The sequence below is a fragment of the Peromyscus leucopus genome, chromosome 6 (genome assembly GCF_004664715.2).
Source record: "Peromyscus leucopus breed LL Stock chromosome 6, UCI_PerLeu_2.1, whole genome shotgun sequence".
NCBI classification, from domain to species: domain Eukaryota; kingdom Metazoa; phylum Chordata; class Mammalia; order Rodentia; family Cricetidae; genus Peromyscus; species Peromyscus leucopus.
This window is the reverse complement of record NC_051068.1, coordinates 18,728,579-18,749,109: the sequence shown is the minus strand read 5'-3', so window position 1 is coordinate 18,749,109 and position 20,531 is coordinate 18,728,579. Positions and strand designations below refer to the sequence as shown.

The 20,531-nt window shown below is 39.0% G+C and overlaps 1 protein-coding gene across 5 annotated transcripts in view; it reads right to left on the bottom strand.

Moving 5' to 3' along the window:
* Spata5 (spermatogenesis associated 5) overlaps positions 1–20,531 on the bottom strand; it is a 183,177-nt gene that overhangs the window by 34,991 nt on the left and 127,655 nt on the right. For 4 of the 5 annotated variants that reach the window (XM_028889823.2, XM_037206555.1, XM_037206556.1 and 1 more), the window contains exon 15: positions 13,175–13,339. In XM_028889823.2, coding sequence (XP_028745656.1) covers positions 13,175–13,339 — 165 coding nt within the window. Of the gene's footprint in view, positions 1–11,035; positions 11,075–13,174; positions 13,340–20,531 lie in introns of all 5 variants that reach the window. The other variant, XM_028889824.2, reaches the window with a different exon arrangement.

Genomic DNA, 20,531 nt, shown 5'->3' with positions numbered 1-20,531 from the left:
GTTAGTGCTTTACTCAGAGGCTGTAGGTAGAACCTTTAAGAGGTGGGAGCTCCGCCTGGGGAAGCAGGTCACTGGAAGACCCAGCCTCTCCCTCTAGTCACTCTGCTCTCTCTGTAAAACCATGAGCTACAATAAATATTTCCCTGCATAAGTTGATTCTGATTGGCATCACAGTCACAGAGGCACAAAAGGTTAACTATTACAGAAAACCAGTAACAGAGAAGCGGTGTTGTGATGGTCACTAAACCTGACCACGGTTCTTCGGCCTTTAGAATTAACCTGCAGGAAAAATTTACAACTGTTTTTACATGTGGACTGGAGAAGCCTCCAGAGCTTAATGGGCCATTCTGGTGGGAGCTTGTTAGAGCAGAATGTTAAAGAAATATGGACATTAACACTACTGATACAGTGTCTGGTGGGAACTGGATTAGAGGTCCAGGGATGTTATATTCTATCTAGTAATTTGTGTTTTGCCTGTGTCCTGAAAATCTGAACGAGGCCGAATTAAACAATAATGGACTAACTGACATGAGAGAAGAAAATTCAAATCTACAGAATAGTTATTGTTTGAAGCTTCTACGCAGGTTTACTGTTAATATCAGAAGTAAACAGATGTGGGGGGAAAACAATTCTATTTGGTTAGACAAGCATCATGAAAGCATTAAAAGTTGTGTCAAAGCAACTATGGACAAAGTGCCTTGAAAGCTAGATATGCATTAAACACTTCAGGATGGTAAAGTAGAAAATTCATTTAGGAAACTGTTTAAAAAGAGAGCACTTTGCCCGTGGTGGTGGCACACACCTTTAATCCCAGCACTCAGAAGGCAGAGGCAGGCAGATCTCTGTGAATTCGAGTCCAGCCTAGTGTACAGAGTGAGTTCCAGGATAACCAAAGCTACACAGAGAAACCCTGTTTCAAAAAAATGAATGAGAGAGAGAGAGAGAGAGAGAGAGAGAGAGAGAGAGAGAGAGAGAGAGAGAGAGAGAGAGACAGACACAGACAGACAAGAGACAGGGGTTGGGGGTTGGGGGAAGGAGAGAGAGAGAACAGAACACCGCCCAGGGAAGTGCTTTCCCAGTCCAACCACACAAGCTCTCAAACCGTGGTCCAAGAGGGCTCTGGAGCTGATGCCATTCCCACAGTACTGGTGTTGAAGGCATCACATAGCATACATACACACAGGGTTATTAAGAAGACTCAAGAAAGGCTTAGGAGCTCAGACAATATGGAGCAATGTTAGACTCCTTACAGGAAACCTGCAAGCAGGTTATACATGAAGCTATGACAATAGAGTGAAGCTGAATTTGCAATGGAGATTCTATTGAATCTGGAATGTTTTCCAAGAAAAACTGTAGGCACTGAGTGGGGCTGTCCTGGGAGAGTGTCCACATATGTTACAAATGCCAGAGCTATAGGGATAAGGCTGCCCAAGCCTGTCACAGCTCTCAATATCATCACATTCCCTGGAAGCTGGACACGGTGCTTCAGGATTTAATGTTTTCCTGGCTTTTTCAAGCCTTGCTTTGGTCCAGTCTTCTCTTACTACTTTCCTGTTTGTCTCTATTGAAATAGAAATACTATTCTATACCAGTGTACACCGGAAGTAGGTATTTATTAATTTTACAGAGGCTCACAGCTAAGTTTGCCGTGAGTCTCAAAAGAGACTTTAAACTTTAGGCTTTTGAACGCTACTGGAACTGTTCAGATTATGTGAATTTGTGATGGCTAGTGGCAGAATGCTATGGTCTGAACCTGTCACCCACAAGCTCATGTTTTAAAGTCACATTCTTCTGTTTGTGGCACTGTTTTCAAAGGTTATGCAGCCTTTACAAGGTGAGGTCAGTTTGGTCAGCTTCAGATTACCTATGGCAGGCCTTCAAAGGTTATATACTAGCCCATGATCACCACAATGATTTGTGCTTGTAATTCTCTTAGTTTGAACAACTGTCACGCCTACGAGGCGGGGCCAGGGGAGGCGCCGGGAGACCCGAGAGCTGGATGGGCCAGCTCTCTCTCTGTGCGCTCTCTCTGTGCCAGGACGCTGAATGGTGAAGGTGGACTGTACAGAGTTCCGGAGAACACCGCTGGACTGCGATACACCTTCCCCAGACCCTGCGACCTACCTATTACTTAATTTGTGAGTTACGCCATTAAATAAATATCCTTTTAACTACGTGGAGTGGCCAAAATAATTTCTCCAATAACTGGCGACCACGAAGGGACACGAACCCCCAATCTTCTGAGGTCTTTGATGTGGTTGAAGACTAGATAGCTGTAATTTCCTCAGTTATGATAAAAGACAAGTTAGATATAAAACCTTAAACTTACAAATATAAAATAGATAGGACATCTTTAATATTGTAACTGTAATTCTTGCTCAATAATTGTTTTGTTATATGTAATTTTACCATGTTAAAGTTAAAACCTTCCTTTTTTAAAAAAAAAAGAAGAAAAGGGGAAGTGCTATGGATATCATTCTATATAAATAAAACACTGATGGCCAGTGACCAGACAGGAAGTATAGGCGGGACAAGGAGAGAGGAGAATTAGGGAAACAGGAAGAAGGGGGAGAGACACTGCAGCCACGGCCAGGACAAGCAGCATGTAAAGACGCCGGTAAGCCACCAGCCACGTGGCAAGGTATAGATTTATAGAAATGGGTTAATTTAAGATATAAGAACAGTTAGCAAGAAGCCTGCCACGGCCATACAGTTTATAAATAATATAAGCATCTGAGTGATTATTTTATACGTGGATTGTGGGACTGCGGGGCTTGGTGGAACCTGGAGAGAAGCCCTCCAGCAACAGGGAGCCTTTGAGGTCTGCAGATCCTTAAGGTCCTTATCAAAGCATACTGTTTATACATACTCTATGCATATCTTGGATAAGTTATCTCTAAGTTACTTACAATATCTAACATGATATACAAAATTGTTAATATGGTGCTGTTTTAGAGGAAAATTACAAGAAAAAAGTTTGTATGTGTTCAGTTATAGACACAACCATACTAGGTCTAACAACACATGACACACGCAGGAAATCAAGAAATCACTGCTCAAGCAAACACTAGAGGAAGTCCAAGGCTCTGTGGAGGGGCAGAAGATCATAGCAGGTATGCCTCTATTATTCCATTTAGAGTCAACACAGTGCCTGGAGCACGATGAATTCACGTTTTGCATTTTGGAACTATTTGCATGTCTTAGGGATCTTTTTCCAAACTGCAGACACCGAGGACTGCCTATCATTGCCAAGGTGACTTCCACAGCAGGAATTTAATTTCTCATGTATCTTGGGGCTGGAACACTGAGATCAAGTGTGAGCATGATCAACTTCTGGTCAGGCCTCCCATCTGGCTTGTAGAGAGCTTCTTACTGACTGTATTCTTCCAAGTGCTGCTTTGATGTCCCTTATGGCTTTATTTAACCTTGGCACCCCTCTATAGGTCCTATGTTTAAACACAATTAAGAGAAGGAAGAAGGGCTTCAGTACAAATTCTGTAAGGGTTCAATTCAGCCAACAGGGAATTCTTAGGAGCAATTACCCTTAGGAAGATAAAAGGCAAGAAAACTTCGTAATTAGGTACTGAGACCTCTTTTTTACTCACCCTGTGACTTTCCCTGTGAAGTACTACATAAACATTCTCTTTCACTTAACTCTGCTTTTGTGTATCTATTGTATAACTATAAACATAAAGGACATGTATCTTAAGTATTCATTGCCAAAAAAGAAAACGTATGATGTTCCAGGGTGATCAGCTTATAAGGACAGTTGACACACAGAGTTCTATTTAGACAGAGCTTTATAGACAGATTAGGTTTCGGTAAATGTACGGAATTCTCCACATCTACAGTTATGTTTCAGGTCATTACCAGAGTAACAAAAAAAGTTCAACATACTACAGCTCACAGTGCACGGATCATAGTGAATCTTTTACTTAATTTTGCTATGTAAACAACAAACCTTTGTTCTGTTTTTCTTAAAAAAGAAAGCCATCTATTTTTCGTTTTCTTAGGACTGTATCAGACTGGGCCTTGTGCTTGGTTAAGAAGTGTCCTGTCACTAAGGCCCTGTGTGCAGTTCCTGTAGCTCCTTTTAAGTGAGTGAGATTATGTGAAGGGGTAACTTTTGCAACAACTGAAAGAATACCTTGCTCAAATGCCAAAAGGGTGACAACTTATGCACTCTGAAAAGAGACAGGAAAAACCTCGTTCATGAGGACTTCCCATGACAGCAAAGCAGCCTGTGCACTGAATCTAATGGTCCAGTTAACACACAGAAACTATTACAAACACAAATAATATTTGGTATTCCCAGGCGCCCCAAGCATTTTAGAACAAGGATACCCAACCCGTGTTAAAGAGCACCAGAAATAATATAAACAAATGACAATGAAGAAACGTAAAAGGAAGCTCTGTAAAAGGAAATAAGCCCAGTCCTTACTAGCTCAAGGCAAAATTACATTCTAGAGTAAGTAGATACAACTCCAAATGCCCGCTGGAGGAGCTTCCTAACACTTCGATGGAATGCCCCACATACAAGGGGTAACCACCACACAACGGGGTGTTTTCTCTCCTCAGCACTACAACTCTGTGCCTGCCCCTGGACATAGGGTTCAATCCCAGTCTAAAAGAAGGGTGCTGTAACTGAATGCTTATTTTCTAAACAACCATTTTAGAATCAGAAATCCTCAGTTTTCTAAAGTTAATAATTTTCTTAATTTAGAAAGACTTACATAAAAAGAGAACTAAATTAAACTCCAAGTCAGTAAAATGGAATCCCTGAAAATATGCTGAAAGAGGGATGTTTAATATAGTTTATAAAGAAACATTAACTTTTACTTTTGAGAAATAAAATATTACTTTTTTTTTTTTTGGTTTTCTGAGACACAGTTTCTCTGTGTAGTTTTGGTGCCTGTCCTGGAACTCACTTTGTAGCCCAGGATGGCCTTGAACTCACAGAACTCCACCAGGCTCTGCCTCCCAAGTGCTGGGATTAGAGGCGTGCGCCACCACCACCCAGGAAAATATTACTATCTTTAACAAGGAAAGACTAAACTAGGCATCAAAAGTATTGAAAAAACAGCTGAAATAAATACTGCATTCAACTATGATATATAAGCTTAATGACTTAAAACAGAAAATAAAATATATAAAATCATAAAATCATTATGAATATTTAAAAATTCTAAGATAAAATATGGAAAGCTTATATAAGTTGTAAATGTTTAGTATTATAGAGATCAAATGTGATTTGCTGATTATAAAAACATTAGTCCTGGAACACTTGCCCTGTGCTTACAAAGAAGAGCACCTCTATGTGAACTGTGCAGCTGAATCTGACAAGAGCCCTGTGGGGCAGGTTTGGTTGGTGTCTGGTCTTACAACTTCTTCATTCCATAATCTATGTATTTACAATTTCACACAGTAAAAAAAGTCTTCTTAACACAAATATCAGTTTTCATATAAAATGGGGGCCTGCATTTCATATAAAAAGATTAGAAATGCAATTGAAAATTAGCTTCCCATCACCTCAGAAAATCAAATAAAAAGAACTGATCATACAAACGCATGTGTCACAGAGTTAACACAACTTTATAAGTCATAAAAGAGAAATCATAGGGTCTCAAGTTGAAACAATTCCCAAATTTTATAATTCCTCTAAAGATGAAGAAGCAAGTATACATTAAGTGGTTTGTTCAAGAATTTTGAAGACCCAGCATGAAGAACTAGGAAATCTGGCACAAAATAAACAAGAGTGAGTATTAAAAAGCTAAGTCATTATCACCACAAGTTTAATCCTCCACAGATACAGGTTTACCTTGGACACAAGCCTTGAGGTAGCAGCCTGTCGGGTAGGTTCTGACTAATTTGTTGCTGGGATAGACTTTCCTACAGAGGGGTTTCTATATTTGGTTATAAAATGCTGTTTTCAGCTTGTTGCTCATTCGACATCCACTTCCTTTCTGACTAATGCTTCTTGAAAGATGACAGCAGTTTAAACACCTGCCAAGCAGTCTGTAGTCCAGGTATAGCAGCACAAAGTGTTCTGGAAGGTGACTTGCTATGGTATAAACAGTCCCAGGAAAGTTCAATTGGTGTGTTCTTTCCAAATTAAGTAAAAATTGAGATGTGGAAATACAAAAAAGTCTCTAAGAACTGGGCATTAATCACAATATATTAAGTTTAAAAATGAAGTTATAATGAACAATATAATAACCTTCATTTACTTCCTAACTAAGAGACTATAAGGAAAAAGTTGCCTGCTGCATATTTCTATTTTACAACATTGTTTATTCCAGTATCTTTCAAACCATAGTGTGAAAGTGCTGAAGTTTCCTAAAGAGACTTTCATTGAAGTATGAGTATAGAGCACTGTCTCTTAAGTCTCTCACTCGCCTGGTGCCATAATGGGGATCGAAAAGCTACACAAGAAATATTTACAACACTGGTTTCCAAAAGCATCTTAAGATAAGCACAGCCATGTCAAACATCCTTCAGTCAAACTCCTAATGGATTCCTACACATGAATGACAATCTTAATCATGGAATCATATTTTTAACACTAAAGAAGATCATATAGACCATATCCTACTCTCCTTATTAAAAGATGAGAAATCTTAGAAGAGAGAAATGATTTAAACTCATACTATAGTTAACATCTAAGATGGGTCTTAATTTTTACCATATTTGTTCACTTAACATATAGACCATAAAGTATGAGAGAAGGGTGAGTGAGGAGAGGAAGGCAAACTGGCTGAAGTCATTCTGACATATCTATCCTCAGTATGCAAGCATACTGAAATGCTGCCTTCTTACGCCGAAAAATGCTTTTGTAATTCTTTTACATCAAGGCTTCAAATAAAGTCTTTGCCACAGACATACTCAAAGTTTGTGTTCTATACATATTCTATACACATGTTCTAAAATAATCTGACAATCCATGGCGGTACTATGTACCCAAGACAGGTTTGAGGTGGTAATATAGTTACGATTTCTTTACCCTCAAGGGCTGAGAAGGCAAATTTTATAGCCACAGTGTATTTTTATCCACCTGAAATATAAAATATAAATCTGCTCAATGAACACTGATCATTTCTATACAAGGTAATGTGCTCAGTAATATGATTGACATGAAGGTGAACAAGACAAAAATGACAGCGGTTTCTCTACACATGAAGTCTGTGCTTATACAAAGGTGTCAGCTAAAGGCTGAAAAGAACTGAAATACACTACATGTACTAAGTGATAGATAAGCTTTCTGTTTTCCAAGGAAGCTGTCACAATAGCTCCAGCAACAAAACAAACAACCACCATCCCCTCCATGGCCAGCTCGTCAGTCCCCCTTCTGTACTCCTGCAGCACTCACTGTGCACATCTCAGGAGCTGGCCGGCTACAAACGTGTCAGTACAGAATTGTTTGTATATTCTGTCTTCTCTGAACTGAATAAATAGTAAATCCATTTCATATATGTTAAGTTTGTTAAATTGCTATCACAATAACAGGCAAAACTTCATAAAATGTTTGGCTAGGCCAAAGGGTACCAAACAACTGCAGAGATTCTTTTGTTGAGGCCTAGGCATGAAGAAGTCATGAATCTTTCAAAAGCAAGGCAAGATCTAATTTTTGGTTGCTTTTGCTTAGCTCTGGTTTCTTTTTTAATAGATTTACTTATTTATTTTATATGCATTGGTGTTCTGCCTGCATGTATGTCTGTATGAGGGTGTTGGATCCCCTGGAACTGAAGTTATAGGCAGTTGTGAGCTGCCATGTGGGTGCTGAGGACTGAACTTGGGTCCTCTGGAAGAGCAGTGATCTTAACCTCTGAGCCATCTCTTTAGATTGCTTACATGGAGGCAGGGTACTCAGATAACGTGTGAGAAAAGACAAAACCACAGAGTGTCATATTCATAAGTGATGAAGCCAACCAATATTTTTTGTTGGAAAATGAGGTAAGATTCATCCATACCGAGAGGTACAGACCTAGCCTCTGTCCAGAAAGTTCAGGGGCGATATATAAGGCTGTGAACAAATGAAACAAGAGTACAGCAGCTGAGAGGAAAGGCCACTGTGGGGGAGGTGCTCATAATGCTCTGAAGACATACTAGTGACGTCAGCAGACCAAGCGAGGAAAGAACACTGAAATTCTGGTGTCAGGCTCTAGGGTAAAAGCTCCAGGAAGAACAGACAGGATTAAAGGAGATCTCAAATGTTGGTTGGTTATGGCAGTGAATCTTCACAGGGCTCTTCCCCAGGGCTGGGAGAAGATTCAGAGAGAGGGCTGATGGGTGTTGCACTGATGTGTTTTGAGCGTTGTGGAGATGGGCCCTGAAGGCAGCTGTTTTCTACTAGCACGAGTGGACAGCCTGAGACACACAAAGGCTTTCCTGCCCTGATGCTCAATTCTTGTTTCAATTTTAGATGTGTTGTTAGGCAGACTGGCCAGATAAACAGTAAATGCATCCCAGATTCTCAGATATGGGTTCTGACTTAAATGTGGTAAGCAGTGCTACCACAGGAGACTTCTGATAGGGTAAGTACATCTATTCCGACTGGCAGTTAACTGTTCCTATTTTCACTCTATGAGAAAGAGGCTAACAGGAACATCAGTGAGACAGAAAGTTAACTCCAGGCTCTCCTTTTGGCAGCTACCACAGCTTATTCATGGTGAACAGAACCATCTTGAAATAATGACGCCCACCCATTGAGGCCCCCACCCATGTAAAGTAGGTATGGAAACTTAAGGAACCTTTATTAGACCCCAGGGGAGCATAAACTACAAAACAGATTCTTAGATAAGATATATCATTTAAATATCAAAACAAGGATAAACAGCTTATTAAAGAAGTTAAAGCTTTAAAAAACTATAAAGTGAATGATGCAAATAGTTATCATTTTCAGAAAAGTTTGTCTAGGTATGTGTCAACACGAAATATATTACCATGTAGTAACAATATCATTTCACATTTTAGCGGTTGATACAAATACTAAACTGAGAAGCAGCAGAATGAGCAAAAGGAAGCCCTCTACTGAGTGCCAGGCTTGCTTCTTCATGCTCTTACATTTGTTATCCCATTTAAGCCTCAAAACAATTTCAATCATGCAAAAGTTTTATAATTGAGGGAACAAGGAGTTAATAACATCCACTGGAAGCCAGAGTCAATTCATAGGTAACATAACATCCAAACTTTCACAAGCCATCCTGCCACTTTATTATCTCTGAAGAAAGTTGAAGCTGTAAATCTTGATAAACACTGTCTATAGTATTTACAAAACGAACAGCTGATACTTGACTCAGAAATACAGATGCTCCCTGACTTATCACAGTGTCACAGTGATAGGGTTGAAAAATGTCTGTCACCCAGTCCACCTAAGCTGCTGCCTGTTAACAGCTGGGCAGTCCATGAACCACCAGTTCAAACCTGTGATCTGTTGGATGACTGGGAGCTCAGAACCTCAGAGAGGGTAACTGGAGCTTAGTACTAGCTTCAGCCTGGGAAAGATCAAGTCAGGCCTATAGTGAGGCTAACACCTGCAATTCAAGCACTGGAAGGCAGAATTATTATGCCCTGGAGCTATCCTCGGCTACATAATGAGTTCCAGGCCAGGCCAACCAGACTATATAGCAAGATCCTGTTTCGAGAAACAAAAACCCCATAGCAGATAAGCAAATGAATAAATAATCAAAACTTAAGACTGGAAGCATGCTTTGTGGCTTCTACTAAGTGCTTATCATTTTTACCATCAATCAACCCGAAAAACCTTGAGAAGCCATTCTAACTTGGGAAACCATTTTTACAAATGCCCCTTACTGGGACAACCACTGAAAAGAAGGTGACATCTAAACACAAGTAAGAATTCAACCAATGCCACAAAGCCAGTGGCCTTTGGTCTGCACTAGCCATTTCCAAAAACAGAGGAAATCATCTCTTATCACAAACAGCAAAGGAGGTCAGCTCTAGTTTACATGTCAGAGATAAAAGGTTTCCAAAACTAGCCAAATAACTTCATAAAAGAATGGCTGACTGCTACAAACCAACTTTAAACAAAATCAAAGTGAAAGAAAACAGCTCGGCCCTCCGCCCCCACAGGAAAAGCATTTCTTCCTTCCAAGCTTAATTTCCATCTGCTTAAGGCAACACTGTCCCATGAACCAGAGGGCAGCCAAAAGCTAAACAACACACCCTTCCAGAGGAACTTAGCAGCTGGAGACAGACTCCCAGACAGCTGACCATGTCCCATTTCCTTCTGCTAGCACAGTAGTTTTCAACCATCCTAACGGTGGGACCCTTTAACACAGCTCCTTGTGTGGTGACCCCCAACCATAACATTATTTTTATTGCTACTTCATAACTGTAATTTTGCTATCCTTACAAACTGTACTGTGAATCTCTGTGTTTTCCAATGGTCTTAGGGGACCCCTGTGAATGGGTCTTTCAACCGGCAGGAGGAGAACTGCTGTGCTAGCACTTCCTATAGGATCCTCTGTGGCTTCCAATAGGCTTCATTTTGTATGTCCTCTCCAGGAGGGAAAATGAGTGTCTCAGAGCAGTTACAGGGTCTGCTTCATGACAAGGCTTTTAAGGGATCGACACTGATTGGGCAAATGAAGACACTTGTTTCAAAGTAACCTTGCCCAATCCCAGTCACTAAAAGAGAAGCATCTTCACTTCAACCACAGCTACACTGTTTAATTAGAAATGAAACGAAGAAAATGTTAACAGTACTTAAACATTTTCAAAAATGCAACTTAAGTGTCAGGAATTTTCTCATCTCCACCTCTCATGTGGCTGATACACAGTCAAATACAATCAATCTTATTTAAGTTCAAATTTCATTGGGCAGCTCCCGTTGACAAGCGGAAGCCTTTTTTCCCCCTCCCACTTTAGCAAGCATCTGTAAACACATTCTGTACTGTACCATGGCCTTACCCTAGGGAGAAAATCAATCACAACAGAGTTCACAAAGTACTGTCTGCAGTATCAGATGACTGAGGTTATCATCTTAAATTCATTTTACTATAAAAAAAAATCAAACCTAATTTTGGCCTTCAAACACTGTAGCACTGTTGTCATTCTGATGAAAAGACAGACAAAAAAAGAGAGAGAAAGAGAAAGATGAGATCTTACATTTTGGTCTACATTCAAATTTTGACTGTTAAATTTCCTGTTTATCAGTTTTAAAACTTAAAAAAATATTTCTTTTTAAATATGTCTGTGAACTGCTTAACTTTTTAACCAACCAACCAACCAACCAACCAACCAACCAACCAACCAACCAACCAACCAGACATACAGACAGACAGACAGACAACCTACCTTCCCATCCCACCAAATACCCCATTGTGGAAGAAGCCAGTCTCTTCCAAAATGGATACCTCAGAACTAAGAGGGCACAGCTGTGAGGTAAAATTACTATTCCTTAGAAGTTATAATATACACCTAAATGAGGTCAGAGTGGCCTTCCCAAAGCCTGAGCACTGTGGGACATCATAATATAACTCAGGAAACATAGAATTTACTATTGTTTTTCTGTGTCAATTTATAGAAAATTGGATATAAAAACTGATCACAAATGTGCTTATGTTTTAGACAGAATAAAACATGTACTATATGAGCACTTGTTAGCTAGTACAACTGCTGGAGCCAACTTTTTTTTCCCAGCCAGATTAAATCTCACATGCATTTACTTCTGTTTTATAGCAAAGTCTGACTATCATGAATTAGTTCAATATGAAAGGCACATTAACACCCTGTTAACTACTCTTCCACTTTGCTCAAATGAGGGATTTATAGTTTCTTCTCCTTGTTCTTTGTTATAACTTGACATGTTATATACTCAATGCCAGCCCATTTAGAAATGCTGGAGTACTCCATCATATTAACTACATGCTCACTCTGACTTTATGACCATGCAAAGGGGTGATCATAAAGACTGCTGTTTCAAATGGGACTAAGGTCAGTGCACTCAACTGCTTCCTAAGCTGCTTTCCACAGCTCGTAAGACAAAGCATAAAGTAGATGTGACATTTATGGTGATATTTGCTATGACTGCATGAGACACTAAAGATAACTCTATGGAAATTTGCCTAATTATGTGTTTATCACTTCGGTTTTTACAAAAGTTAGATGAAAATAGCAGATAAAACAGAGTATGGAACTCCTGCCTACTAGCAACCCACAATCAAAAGAATATATAATTTCTTATTTAAAGTATTAAATTACTAGTAAAATCCACTTCAGTGGTATTTTGAAGCTAAATCTGTGCTGCAGTATATGGCATATACTTTTCATAAGACATCTTATATATATATGTCTGGGGATATGGTTCAGTGGTAAAGTCCTTGCCTAGTGTGCATGAGGACCTGGGTTCAATTCCCAGTACTGGGGGGTGGTGGTGGTGCATGTAGAAAAGTTACATAATTACTTGTTAACAGGAAGATTTTCTAAGGAGAAGAAAAATGCTTATCTTCCATACATAAAAGTGGTCTTGGGCTTTTAGGTCTTGCAGTTATTGCCAAGAATTCATTCAAGGTTAAGAGCAGATGGTCTCTTTCACTGTTTTTTGAGATAATCTTTGTGATCAAAAGTAGATCAGAATAGTTGAAATTGTCCACAATGATATTGTCCACAATGATAAAAAATAATACTATTTCTTTACAAAGTCCTTTATGTCTATGATATCCTAATATCCACTAGAAAATAGCTGTAGAATCTATTCTACTCTTTCAAATGGTAATTTAACACAAGGAACCAAAATTCAGTAAAGTATGTTAGCTGACTAGCTAGAAACTGGAGTCAGAGAGCCTAATGGAGTCGGCTTCCTCGAGTAACAGTGTTCCTCCTACTGTGCTATATGGTACACTGAAGACCAGTTTGAAAAAATCATCAGAGCCAGGTAATAAACAATGAGATTCAACAGAGGTCAAGTAAAGTGTAATGTGATTTAGTGGTTTCTTGTTTTAAGAGTTGATGGTTCACAGTAATTTAAAACAGGTGTTAGCAAGCAGCTTCTGTTTATGAGCTACTGCTTCCCTTCCACCACGATTTTTTCTTTTTGGGGAATGTGGGGTGTGTGAGGTGTGGGTGTGTGCTTGGGGACTGAACCCGGGACCCTTTGCATGCTAAGCATGTGTTCACCTCTGAGCCACACCTGCATTTAGGGGAATTATCTTACCTCTGCTCCTGAATAAGTGTCAGTTTGGAGGACGAGTTCATCCAGATCAACCTCATTACTGACTGGCATTGAGTGGAACTGTAGGTTCAGTATTTCCCTTCTTGTTGCTGCATCCGGTAAGGGCACGTAAATGATCCTATCAATTCTTCCAGGCCGCAGCAAAGCCTATACAGATGAAACAGCGAGGCTCAGAAATGACATTCCATATCAAAAGCAGTCAGAGAAAAAGAACACCTACTTTTTCAGAAATAGCCACATAACTATTATCCTCAATTAACAAATAAGACAAGTACTAGCTACTCTATAATCTATTTCAAGATATAAACAGTGTCTAGCTGATTTCTGAAGATAGGAAAACAGTAGTTCTAGGAAACTCTCTTTCTGTACATCTGCTAAGGTAAGCAGAAAATGATAACATTTAAGGAAATGTATGACTTGTACTTATATGAAAAACCCACATACTTAAAAAAAACTTCCTTCAATAACTCTTAAAAATACATATTAGGCTATTTGCTGTTTCAGAGAGCCTTAAAAATAGCACAGCTATGATAAGGGAACAGGCCCAGAGATTAACTTAGTTGAATGTTTTTTTAGCATTTTATTGGATGGAGGCTAATGCCTCCAATATATTATGCCAGACTTAATGAACTAACTTACTCAGGAAGTTTACTGAGCACATGTTACTCACCAGACAGCTTTGGTATTATGAAAAATAACAAATGTGTAAAGCATAGATGTGTAAAACTAATGTGGTAACAATTACACATACATAAGAGCAAGATGTTTTAAATGAGTGGATTTTATGGTATATGACTATCTCAATAAAGAAACTGAAATAGATGTATGTCTTTTGAGGGAATAGGGTAGATAGAACAGTCAGAAGGTAATTTATATAGATACCCAAAGCAGCCACACACAGAGATGTGGGAAGACCACTCAAGGAAAGAGAAGATCCAGTACAAAGGAAAGCAAGTGGCACATGGTGGAAAAGAAAGAAACCCAACAGATCTGAAGCATAGTGAATAAAGGAAACAAGAGGTAAGAAGTGAGGTCAGAGAGACACACAGACACACTGTAGAAATATGGAGTGATAAAATTTACATTAAAAGCATTCTTTTGGAACTATACACACACACACACACACACACACACACACACACACATATGTACACACATGCACATATATAAACAACCAGAAAATTTGGCACCAATAAACAAACAAACAAACAAATAAATAAATAAAAAAATCCATGCAACCAAGGGCCTCAAAGTTTTCCCAAATAGGCAAGCAAAACACATTCACGGTCAAGAAGCTGCAACAGGATACAAAAGTTGTTTCAGTCAAATTGCTAAATCTCAAACTCAAGAGTACCTTGAACACAGGTGCACACCGGAACCACTGGAATCACTACTGTCAGAACACTGTCCAAGAATGGAGTTGTTCGAGAGGTATTCTGAGCACTTGTGAGAAAATTCCAAGAAAACAAGGTGTGACCTCAGTTTCCTCAAAACACAGAATTGCTCTTGGAGTGGGTTTTCATGCTCCTCCCAGGTGCAGCAGATAAGAGTGAGTTTATTTCAGCTATTATGCATATGCTTCTATGGAATAACTTGTTCTTGACACATGCAGCTGTCCTTGAGAATCTACACTTTACTCGAGTGACTCTTTGTATTGTAACCATCAGAGTATAAACTGTCTGATGCTCTGAATAAAGTTGGCTATTGGCTGAGACTTTAGACAACCTCACTTTTAGGCCTGGCTCTCCTCGGTTCACACTGCCAAGTAGAGTGGTAAACAACTAATAACTCTCCAACCCAACACACAGGCAGTAATCAGCAGAGCAACATTTTTAAAGTGCTAAAACAAAAAAATAGGATATATATCACAAAATCCTATTCCTAACCAAAAATAGCCTTCAATAATGAAAGATAAACAAGGTTATTTTCAGATAGAAGAAAAACAACAACAAAGGTTCCAGGAGATCTATGTCACAGAAATGGCCAGTAAGCTTTCAGATTGAAGGCAAATGATACAAAGTAGAAAATAAAATCTTCATCAAGAAATGAAAAGCACTGGAAGTTAAATAATTAAAAAAAAAAAAAAAAGCAGACTTCTTTCCCTTTCAAAACCATTAAAAATATCATACTCTTCCTGCTGGTATCATCAGCAATGGGAGCCAGGGCAGCACACAGAAGTTCAAGGCCCATCTAGACTACAGAAGAAGTCTAAAACTAGCCAGGATAACTTAGTAAGCCCCATGTTAAGCGAAATGAAAGCAAGCTTCAATGCCCAGAACAAAACAACAACAAAACCAAAAAATAAAAACCAAAACCAAAAATAAAACATTAAAATTATACAACCATTTCAGGACATAGAAAGAGGCATACTCATTAAATTGTTTTATAAGGTTAGGCTATAAACCTCAAACTTGGCAAAGATGAAAATTACAGAATGGCATTCATAAATATAGACCCTCATATTTTCAAAATATCGTCAAACAGAATCTGATTTACAAAACAGATAAATAATCAAAACCACAAGTTATCTCTAGAAACAAAGGCTGGGTTAATATTTAAAATTTAATCAGAGTACTTCACGTTATTGATTAAAAAAGTAGAAAACTAGGATAATTTTGATATGTGCAAAGAAAAGTACTTGACAGTCAATTCAAGACTTACTCATGATGGTAAACTCTCAACAAACTGAAAGCAGAAGGGATCTTTATTATGACAAAAGATATTTACTTACTGAACACTTGTAGCCAGCAGTATATTTAACACTGAAATACTGAATGCTATCTACCGTCTCTTATACTGGAGATTCTAAAAGAGCAGTAAGGAAGAAAGAGGGAGTACAGAACATGTAGTGAAAAAGTACATTAAAAAAAACTTCAGTAGACAGAGTTATATGGAAATTCTTAAAAAAAAAAAAGTATAAAACTATACCAAGACCACACAGTACGAGTTTAGTATTTAAAAAAAAAAAAACCAACAAAAAACAACCAATTGCTACCATATAATAAACAGCAAAAGCTCTCTTACTTGAAATACATTATATAACTCAAACACAACCTGAAATAAAAATAAGCAAAGAATTCTTCACTAAAAAACACAACACTTGAGAGAAATTAAAGAAAATCTAAATAATTAGCCCACGTTGGTAGATTAGAATATTCAATGTTACTAAGATAATTATTCCAAAATTTATCTATAGGTTGCATGCAATTTCAATTTGATGTTTTAAGTAAGAAACTGATGCCGGATGTTGGCACACACCTTTTATTCCAGCATTCAGGAGGCAGAGGCAGGTGGATCTCTGTGAACACAAGACCAGCCTGGTCTACAAAGCAAGCCCTAGGACAGCAGAGCTCTTACACAGAGAAACCCTATCTGGAAAAACCAAGGAGAGAGAGGAGGAGAGGGAGGGAAAGGAGGGGTAGGGAAGAAGAGGGAGGGAGAGGGAGAAAGAGAAAGGGGGGAGGAAGAGAAAGGGGGAAGGAGAGAGAGAGAGAGAGAGAGAGAGAGAGGAGAGAGGGAGAGAGGGAGAGAGGGAGAGAGGGAGAGAGGGAGAGAGGGAGAGGGAGAGAGGGAGAGAGGGAGGGAGAGAGAGGGAGGGAGGGGGAGAGAGAGGGAGGGGGAGGGATAAGTCTTTCCCCATCGCCCAATAATGACTTGAACTGGACCTTATTTAGTTGTTGGGGACACAGCTGTAAATAAAATAGGCTGCCCTCCCCTTTAAACCTTTTCTTCTAGAAAAACCCATAAATTCCTTGGTAGTTTAAAATTTCCTTTCCAATGCTTAAAAAAAAATACAGCCAAGAATACAGAGCATAAACATTGGCTAGTGCTGGATCACCCAGCATGCACCTGTGCTCTGTTCTGTTGAGGCTGCTCCAGGGCAGCACAAGCTGAGTGCAAGTCAAATTGTCTGGGCCTACAGCCAGAGAGGCCTTTTCTGGTCTGATCTTGTCAGTGAAAGTCATGCTTTAAAAAGAGCAGGAAAGAGCCTTCCTTCCTGTAGAACTATGAATGAGTTAACACCCTTCCTAGATTTTTTTTAAGTACTGTTCTGGAATATGATGGTAGATAGATACATTGAGGGTGATGAGTACTCTGGGAAATCAGCATGGTACTTGTTGAAGAACTCTTTTCTAATGCTGAATGAACCCTTCCAGCTGCAAAGTCACATTGGATACTGTAGCCTCTTCATCCTAACAGCATTAAAGAAACAATCACAGGGAAAGCTGTTTTTTTTTTTTCTTTTTCCACTTTGCATGTACATGTGTGTATGCATGTTTTACAGGTATGTAGTCATTGAGGAAGGGTCTTCCACTCAAACCCAGAGCTTGCTGATATGGCTAGCTTTGTTAGCCAGCTTTCTTGGGGGATTTCATGTTTCTACTCTCACTGGATAGGGTGACAGGAAGGCTATCACAACAACCCAGCATTTACATGGGTTTCTGTAAAGGCAAGCTTACTTTAACTGCTGAGCCATCTCCTCAGTCCCTAACTGCATTTCTGAGAACTCATTCAAGCTTTTGGACAAGTCTGTACAACTCTAACAGCTTTGGGGTCTTTATGTGTGAGAATAAAGAGGCACTAATCAGACGGGCAGTGTGCATCTGACAGGCATCCTCAAATATTTAGCTATGCAAAGTTCTCACTTTTGTAAACAGTTTGAGAGAGTCACTGAATTCTGCTTCTGTGTCCAGATAAGGAATTACAGTATCACACATGACCCTCTGTATTTATTCATGTGTGTGTGTTTATGTATTTTGTAGTACAGGGATGGAATCCAGGACCTTGTACACTTTAAGCAAGGGTTCTCTAGCAGAGCCAGATGACCTTTAAAATGGGCTTCCAAGAACCCAGTTCTAAGGGTCTACATGGCATCCTACATAGCTTACATTACATGACCACTAAAGAAAACATGTTCCTTATAAAACCAATACTTGTTCTTCTTCTGACTTGTACATAAAGAAATTCAAAACATTGCAGGTATTCTTGTGAAGCCTAGTGGTAATTACAGGGCTTCAATTTCTGTTTCACAAGTTCTAAAATTTAACATTTGCAAGTTTGGATTTTTATCAAAAATTCAAATTTAATTTAATCAGTATAGAACTACTCATGTAGCCCGAAGTATTAAAACAGATACTCTGAAATCAAAAATGGTGTTATTACATCTGTAATCTCAGTACTCATGATGCTGAGACAGGAAGACTGCTGTGAACTTATGTCAGCCAGGGCTATATGTAGATACCCTGTCTTGAAAAAAAACAAAACCAAACCAAAAAGCAAAAGAATCAGGCTTAGGTTCACTGAACATGAAAAAGAGCATGTGAGTACAGGGTGTGCACTCCTCTAGTACAGAAGGGCAGCCAGGCCTTCACCTCTCAATCAAAACAGACCAATGAGTCACTCACCATTCATGGAGAAAACTTCCAGAACAGGGAAGAAAGTAAATGCTTGGTAACAGCTCGGGTGTGTTTCAAAGAAACCTTAGCGGCATCCTAGTCACTTCTCTTTTCCTCTAGATCTAGCAGAGTAGTACGTGTGGTTAATGCTACTTCCACCATACTTGACATTATGGCTTCTACTGGGTCCTTCATTATATTTGCGTGTTTAATTATGGTCTTTCCTAAGAGACTGCAGGCTGAAAGGAATGGCAGAAACCATATTCACTCATCTGTTCAAGCATGGCACACATGAGCCACTTAATAAATGCTCTCTCAGTTAAGCAAGCCAATAAAGCCTCTTGGAACAGTGTCTTGCCAGACACTTTTCTGCCTGCAGTCTTTTTTTTTTCCGTCTCTCCCTTCTCTTTATATGCATCACTGCGTAAAGCTATCATTTTCATTGATAACATAAACTTCCTGTTTTCTAATCAAATCCCAACCTGCAGCTCCTTTCCTTTTTTTCCTACTGAAGCTCCCATTTCATAAGGATTAAGTTTACAAATTCACCATGGGGTTTTTTGTCTCCCTGTCCTCACACATACTTCTCTATTCAGAATGACACCCCCTTTCTCCTACATATCATGCAAGCAAAATCTCTTCTTCAAAGCTCAATTTTAAGTGTTCTCCTTTGTAAAAAAAAATGTTCTGAATAATTTTGAGTATATAACTGGACTTTAAACTTATAATTTGGCATACTACATTAATAGTTAGGGCAAAAGATCCACCTAACTGAATTAACATTCTAATCGAATCATTAACAACTCTATGTTCAGAAAACTCATTCCAACCTTTTTCTAATTCTTCACTTATAGCTTTTGGGTCAGGAGTCCTTCTCTCAAGTGCCAAGTCTAACTTAAGAGTGTGTATGTGTTTGTACTTTTCTTGGAGTGAGTATATTTGAAAATAATGGAAAATATCATTTATGAGAGAAAGATGTTTCTTACTTCTTATAACTCAAGGCACTGCTCACTATAACCTTGTCTTTTCTAAAAGTATGTAAGTAGGCCACATAGCTCAGCAGGAAAAAGTACTTATTGCAAAGCCTGAGGACCTGAGGCTCCTCAGGTGAGAATGGAAGGAGAGAACTGACTCTTGTAAGTTGTTCTGTCCTCCACGTGTGCCCACATTTACACACACACACACACACACACACACACACACACACACACGGAGTCTTAATTACCTTTCTATTGCTGTGACCACGATCAAAGCAACTTATAAAAGACAGAATATTTGAGGCTTATGGTTTCAGGTTCGAGTTCATGACCATCATGGCAACAGGTGAGGTACTGGAGTAGTCTGAATATGGATATGAGAGCTCACATCTTGAGACACAACCACAAGGCTGAGAGAGACACTGGGAATGGCTGGATTCCTTTGAAACCTCAATGCCCACCCCCAGTAACACAACTCCTCCAACAAGGCCACCTCTCTTAACCCTCCATAAATAGTTCCACCAACTGGGGACCATATATTCAAACATATGAGCCTATGGGGATCATTCTCATTCAAACCCCCACCATCCACACTACCCACATAAATAAATATAATAAAAATTTAACAAGTATATAATCATTATTGGTATAGTAAGTAATTAACATTAAAACCATATTATTTATTATTATATATTATTATAACAGGCTCAAAAAGTGGCAAGTAAGAACTTCTAAGTTAAGATTTATTTATTTTAGGTAGCTTGGAAACAAACAAACAGGTCAAGTAGTTTTAAAATATCCACAAACATTTCCTAATGCCAAGGAGATAGGTTTTAAATCACAAAGTGAAGTTCACATGTTGAGAAAGGGAGGTGCTGCAGGGGGAATACTGTGAGCAAAGGAACTGTGGAGCAGCATGCATCAAGCCCATTCAGGGAGACATTCCACACTGACAATGGTCAGTCA